Source organism: Grammomys surdaster, unplaced genomic scaffold, assembly GCF_004785775.1.
Source record: "Grammomys surdaster isolate TR1022 unplaced genomic scaffold, NIH_TR_1.0 751, whole genome shotgun sequence".
NCBI classification, from domain to species: Eukaryota; Metazoa; Chordata; class Mammalia; order Rodentia; family Muridae; genus Grammomys; species Grammomys surdaster.
This window is the reverse complement of record NW_021605170.1, coordinates 583,832-591,010: the sequence shown is the minus strand read 5'-3', so window position 1 is coordinate 591,010 and position 7,179 is coordinate 583,832. Positions and strand designations below refer to the sequence as shown.

At 43.2% G+C, this 7,179-nt stretch overlaps 1 protein-coding gene across 7 annotated transcripts in view; it reads left to right on the top strand.

The window, feature by feature from the left end:
• Nucleotides 1–806: 806 nt before the first annotated feature.
• Nucleotides 807–7,179, top strand: part of Pigg (phosphatidylinositol glycan anchor biosynthesis class G) — a 48,087-nt gene continuing 41,714 nt past the window's right edge. For all 7 annotated transcript variants that reach the window (XR_003713231.1, XR_003713230.1, XM_028782357.1 and 4 more), the window contains exons 1-4: nucleotides 807–1,030; nucleotides 1,885–2,090; nucleotides 4,698–4,907; nucleotides 6,225–6,413. Coding sequence is in view for 5 of the 7 variants with exons in the window: in XM_028782357.1 (XP_028638190.1) it covers nucleotides 877–1,030; nucleotides 1,885–2,090; nucleotides 4,698–4,907; nucleotides 6,225–6,413 (759 nt within the window). In the remaining 2 variants the exon portion in view is untranslated. The remainder of the gene's footprint in view (nucleotides 1,031–1,884; nucleotides 2,091–4,697; nucleotides 4,908–6,224; nucleotides 6,414–7,179) is intronic.

Below are 7,179 nucleotides of genomic sequence, written 5' to 3'. Positions count from 1 at the left end.
AGCAGCAAAACCAATTAACAGGATTCTTATATTTAAGTCTGGAAGACACACCTTAAAATCCACCTTGTTCTCGACTTCCTGGAAAAACAGCAGCGTGAGAAGGGGTTTGGGTCTTTTGACTGACAGAAGCAAGGTCCTCAAGGAAAATGAGTGTAGAAGTCAAGGCAGGTGTGGGCTCGGTTCAAAGACTGGCTTCTGTCTCATTGCATGAGTCCAGGAATATTCCTGGATCAAGAGTGGAAAGACCTAGCCCCTTTATACATGTGATCTCCTCAGGTTTAGTGGTTCCCTCCAGAGAAGGGCAGCTTTCTGAAGATCGGGAGCCCACTGATCGCCAATCACATCAGGATCGCTTAATCTGCAGGCTCGCCCCAGACCCAGAAACGCGTCTCGATCTGTCAGAAAACTGGGGCCATAATACCAGGAAGAAGTGGGTAGGACTGATACACATAAAAACCAGCCTCACAAGAAACCAGCAGCTAAAAACTGCAGGGACAATGGACAGCGCCAGATGCGCCTGGCTCAGGTGCTTGAGTCAAGGGGTGAAGGCGCCGAAATTTGGAATCCTGAGCGGGCAGGGCAGGTGAGGGAGTCTCGGTGACACCGGAAGCGAGGCTCCTGAGTGGACCAGCCGGGGATTACGTGGGCCTTTCGGTTTCGGAGTGGGCAGAGACTCACGGGAGGATCACCCCACGGCCGGTCCGCGGAGAACGTCATCAGGGAGCGACCGCGGGCGCTCGCCACTCGATGTATTTCCGGTGCGCGAGGCACTCTGGGAAGCAGGTCTTGACAGTCCGGGTGTGGGCTCTGGGTGCGGGTTTGTGGCGCCCGCTGTTACACTTAGTTTTGGGCCGTCCCGCCCAGCGGCTGTGCAGAATGCGGCTGGGCTCCGGGGCCTTCGCTGCCAGCTGCGTAGCGATTGAGGTGATCGGGGTCGCGATCTTTATTCGGGGATTCTTCCCGGCTCCTGTTCGTTCCTTTGCCAGACCAGAGCACGGTGCAGAGACCCCAGCGCCCGAACCCGTAGCAGGTATAGCTCCCCGCCCCCTTCTCAGTGTTTCCCGCTTTCATTCTGCCCCACCAACGAAACAAATTGTATTGTTTTAGCGTTGCTTATGTTTAATACACCTTTGAGACATCCGCAGCCTCTGGCCCTATGTGGACCTACGTGATAATCAGAATAAACCCCGATAATTCCAGCTTTGCATCTTGTTTGGAGTTATTCAGTGATTCGTACCCCTTTTTCCTAATAACCTTTCAACCACTCACAATTTAGGTTTCTAGTTTTGATATTTCCTCAGACCCCCCCTCCCAGTTTTCTACAACTCTCCCCCAGAACACTTCCCGCCCCTCAGTAGTTAAAGCCTCTGCATTAGGACCCTACTATCCTCACCAACACAGAAATAAACACCTGATAACAACTCTGCTGCTGTGAACAGGTCCACATAATCACAGCCACTGGACATGTAAGCCCATAGGTTCATTGCCTGCAAGGCTAGGTTTTAGGCCAAGCTCAGGGAGGCACAGGTCACAGCTGTACGACTCTTAGGTAGAGGTGTCCCTGTCCTGGACTCTTCACCGTGCTAAGAGCAGTTCACTACACATTCCTGGGATACCCACTCATTGTTAACATATTGTCCAGCCTAGCCAGGAGATGACCTTGGTAGTCTGTCATCTGCAGGCTGGTTACAACCCTTGAAGGAACCTTCACAGTTGTCTTGTTTGGTTTCTTAGAAAATTAACACAACACTGGCTACCAAAAATGGGCCTTCTTTTAGGTTGAAATACATTTGATATGTGCTAGAAGAACAAACGAGACATTGAAGGCAATGGGATACTAAATAGAGTTTAAAATTTAATTTCTCCTTTTCTAAACACTTTTAGGAGTCAGTTCAAACTGGACAAAGCTGCCACCACCTCTCTTCAGCAAAGTGGTTATTGTGCTGATAGATGCTCTAAGAGATGATTTTGTGTTTGGGTCGAAAGGTGTGAAGTATATGCCCTACACAACGTATCTGGTAGAAAAGGGAGCGTCTCATAGTTTTGTGGCTGAGGCAAAGCCACCCACAGTTACTATGCCTCGAATCAAGGTAAATTTAACTTGGTTAAATTTTATGAATCATGATTTGGCTCTTTTTTGAAAGTTTAGAGCAATTATTTAACCCACTTGGAGACCCTATTTTAATAACATGGAAAATATTTCAGTGTTATCAGTGTTGCTGGGCAGTGGGATGCTAACGTAATCCCATAATATGATAATCCTTTTATCCCTTGTTAGGTAGCTCATACCACATGGAGAGGAGGAAGGATTTAGAACCAGACTCCAGGCCATCATAGTCCAAGAGATATATATGTACCCTTCTCTTTGGCGGGCTACCGTGTTCCTTAGTCATCAGGCATGAGGGAGCCTTTGGGGAATAGTCAGTGTAGTCCATTATTTGTATATAAACAAACTTGGTCAAGTTAAATTATTTGTCAAAATTACATTATACAAAATGATCAAACAAGAATGAACTGGTCTGAAGAACTGTTCTACTACATAATTAGTTGTTCAGTTTGGTGAGGGTGGTTCTGAAGTACATGGTGCTTTACCTAAGAATCATGGCAAAAAAAAAAAGATCCCTGTCTGTAGATTGAAGAGTATTTACTGAGCAACTACGAGGTCTTCATACTGTAATGGATATACATTTGGGGGAAACTGCTATCATGGGGCTTGTAGGCTCTATGGATGGACAGAGGCATGGACAAACAAGCATTCACAGAAACACGCAGCTAGATTATGCTGAGTGCCTGGCAGGAAGAGCAGCATACAGCTCTGCTGGAGAGATAGAAGTGCTGCTGAGATCATGGAGCCTGAAAAGCCTGTTTGCAGAAGTTACACCTAAAAAGACACTATTAGGAGGAGTAGGGGAGTGTTGGCAGAAAGGACCAGAAGTGTTTCCAAATCTGCGGCTGCATTAAATAAAACATTTATTTCATTTTATGTGTATGAGCATTTTGCCTGCATGCATGTAGGTGCACCACAGAAGGCAGAAAAAGTATTGTATCCATTGGGATTGGAGTTTCAAGTGATTGTGAGCTGTCGTGAACTGAACCTGGGTTGTCTACAAGAGTGTCAAGTGCTCATAACTGCTGAGCAGTCTTTCAAAGCCCTAGAGATTTGTTTTTTGTTCTTGTTTTTTTTTGGCTTTTTTTTCTTCAAATTCTTACTTTTATTTTTAAACCAGTCTTCCAATGGGCTTTTCAGGTCCAGTGTAGTCCAGGGTCAGACAATGATTGACAAAAGTTCAATTGAGCCTGTCACCCATTAAGGAATCTACCCAAGGCTGGTGTGTGCTGGGACACTTGACTGTCTAGGTAGTTTTCAAGCCTGATCTGCCTTTCACTGTTTAATCAGGAACTCCACCTCAGCTAGAAGAATTAGTAGTTTTTGTTATTTCTGAGTCTTTCTAGATTCCCAGAAATACGTGCATGCTTTAAAACTTGTCCATAGTTGTCTTCCTTCCCAAGCCCTTTTTCAGATTTCAAGTTGTTTTTTTGCCTATCAGAGCCAACTGAAATGGAGCCATTATCAGATCAAGTAGAGCAGGAAGGAGATAGGAAAAACCACAGATACAGTGCTTACTTGAGCATGCCTATACAACTTATTACATGATTTTGGTGACAGTTAAATTTCCAAAGTAATTGCTCTTGACAGTTTTTGTTGGTTTTCCATTGCTCTTGGGGTGCAGGGCCAGGGGGTGCCAAGCTTCTAAATTCTGCCATTCTGGAAGTCTGGTTGATTTAAATTTACATTTTTGGCTAGTGATAAAACTCAACATTAGGGCACTTGTCTAGCATATGTATAGCACCGAGTTCAAGTCCTAGAACCTTAAAAATGAAGTTTGCATTTATTTGCCACTGAAAAAAATTTTATCAGAATTCTGTAGGCATTACAAAGATTCCTGTTCTTTTCACCACAAACCTATGTATGTTATATTTTAGGTGGTGATATAACTCCAAATCATGAAGATTCATTACGATTACTATGGCTTGTAGCATCTGTTGTAAAAGTGGGGACAATATTGACTCCACTCTATATCAGAAAGATAGGAGGGTATCTGACACCTACCATCTATTATATGGTACAGTATTGTAGGTGTCATCTGATGTGCCACTAACATTCTTGGCTCAATTTACTTTGAGAACTGTGTATAAGCAGGGTTTCTTTAAAAAAAATAGAGAAAGATATTAGATTTGCTAGATTGTTAGGGTTTGTTAATTAGCTTGCTTGTACAAAAGGCAGGTGAAATCTTATGTGAAACCTTGACAAAGGGTCTGAATATACAGGTTCATGTCATCAATGTTTATACACATATGCTAGTGTTAACTTTGTCAGTAAGACATAGCTTCTGTGACTGGCATTGTGTCTAACTATTATTGTCATCTTCTTCACCATGTTAATAATGTAAGGATTCCCTGAACCATGTTCATTAAATAATCAAGTCTTCAATATTGAGTTTGATATATTGGTCCAAAGTCCGTGTCCTATCTTCGTCCTCTCACCTGCTCGCTTATCGTCCAGCTCTGACTTTAGTGTCTAGAACAGGGCCTGCTGTAGGTTTGTACCCACCTGTTTGACCCACAACTCATCTTCCTATCTCTTGTGCTGCACTTTTGGATCTGTAGTCTAAGTCTTGATGTGTTTCTTTCTACAGGCGTTGATGACAGGAAGTCTCCCTGGCTTTGTTGATGTCATCAGGAATCTCAATTCTCCTGTGCTCCTAGAAGACAATGTGATAAGACAGGCAAAAGCTGCTGGGAAAAGAATAATCTTTTATGGAGATGAAACATGGGTTAAATTATTCCCAAAACACTTTGTGGAATATGATGGGACCACATCGTTCTTTGTGTCAGATTATATCGAGGTCTGTCTGTCTCTGTCTCTCTCTCTCTTTCTCCCTCTTTCTCTCCCTCTCTCTCCAAACTCTCATGCTACCTAGGTAAGAGTGGAACTTGATATGTAGCAGAGGCCATTCTTGAACTCTTAATACCCATGGCTCCTTCTCCAGAGTGCTGGGATTACAGCCATGCACCACCATGCCTCATGTCAGAGGTCAGTTTTTTAAAAACAGAAGCATTATACCTTAGGTAGAGTCTGATACTACCACTTAGAGGTGATGCTATTTCCTGTGTGGTATTTTTTTAATTTATGGAATGGTATGACAAGATTATAAGATCATTCATTCCTGTAGTCAGTTGTAAGTGGTAGCATAAACCCGGTGCTGGAGTGAACGAAGGTATGTAAGCCCCAAAATGCAAAATAGTTGGACAGACATTGAGGACACAGAAGGTCAGAAAGGGTACCACAGCAGAGGAGCTATGTCACTGAATGAGAGAGGACTCATAGGCAGAAAGGGAGGCAACAAAGTTAGAGGAGTACAGTGCATACTGCTGATATGTGAGATGGGTATGAGAAGGCTGGGCCTGCAGCACAGGAAATAATACAGGTGTTGTCTGTGTAGCACTACACAAGAGTCTCAGTTTAGTTTGGGGGTTGGGGCCAGTCTTTGAGTATATATAGTCTCACTGATACCTTTTCTAGAGTGATAAACCCTTTCTACACTTCACCACGGCAGGCACAGTGAGACTTTTCAGTAGTGACAAGTTTTCACACTAAGATATCAGGTGGAAATACTTTTCTTTGTGGTACATGATTTAGTGGGGAGGAAGTGGGCTTACTGAAGACTCAGGGCTATGCAGGATCCTAGCTCTATTAGGAGCTATTTACCTGCTCGCATTGCCATGATGTTTGCTTCAGAAACAGGAGATGTTATGAATGTTGTTCTATTCTTTCCAAGCATAGCCTTTATGTAGGACTGCTACATATTCCTAACTATACTGTACTGTCTTGGTTGGCTGCCATTCACCCTTTATTATCCTGTGGCTTCTTGGTGCTTATTTAGTTTTTTTATTCAGCTTTAGTTAAGACCAGCACTGGTCTTGGCTAATTTAAATTATCTGTATAATATGTTTGTTCACAAGCTAGAGACATTAAACAGAACAAGTATAAGAACTGAATCTAATACTAATATTCATTTAATTTTTTTAAAAATAACTTCAGGGCTTTTGTTTTAATTTTGTTTTTGTCTTTTCAATTTCCATGAGTTGCTTAAGATTAACTCCTGATAATCCAGGAAAAATTAGATGCACTGTTTATATGTACTTCTTCCTTCCCTTTGAAGGTGGATAATAATGTCACAAGACATTTGGACAAAGTATTAAAAAGAGGAGATTGGGATGTGTTAATCCTTCACTATCTAGGGCTGGATCACATTGGCCACATTTCTGGGCCCAACAGCCCCCTGATTGGTCATAAGCTTAGTGAAATGGACAGTGTGCTGATGAAGATTTACACTTCTCTGCTGTCAAAGGTAAGGCGTACTGTGGTACATTGCATGGGGATGCAATGCCACGTGACCAGTATTTCCTAGAATGTATAGAAATGATGGAGATGGCTCCATGCCCATTATCAGTGAGCTAGTTGTGCTTTTGCCATAGCTACCTTCCAGGTCACTGTTCTCAGAATGCTACTGTTAGTAGAGTTACACTCTGGCCAGGAAAGAAACATGAGAAATATAGTAAACAATGTAAATGTACCAAAAAGTAGTTGCTGTCAAGGGAAAACATGGGCAGGAGGAACCAGCACCCCTTTTTTTGGGGGGGGGGGATGATTTTAAATGGTATATTCAGGACCATCTTCCTGGATAAGTATTCCATGTGAATAGACTTGAAGGGAGGGAGGGAGGGACAGATACACACTATCTGTGTGAATGTGTGTCTGGCACAGAAGCGCTGAGGGTCAAGAGCCTGCCCAGTACAGTAGAGCAGATAATATCAAATGGCTGCAACTCTGGGCAGAGAAGTTCCATGATCTGCCTAGTGCCCTCTCTGGATGCCACGTGTCACCTTTACACCATCCTGTAAAATAAATGCCTTTAGTTTCTCTCTTGACAGGAAACCGAGGCAGGAGGAGTCATGTGCCCACAGTTTGGAAATAACAGATACCTTGCTGTTAGTGGTCATAAACACAACCCTTATGTACTCTGTGAGCTATGCACTGCTCTCGATTCACCTGTCACGTGTACCTGTCACGTGATTCACTTTGACTCATTGATAGGACTGTAACTTCGCTGGAAG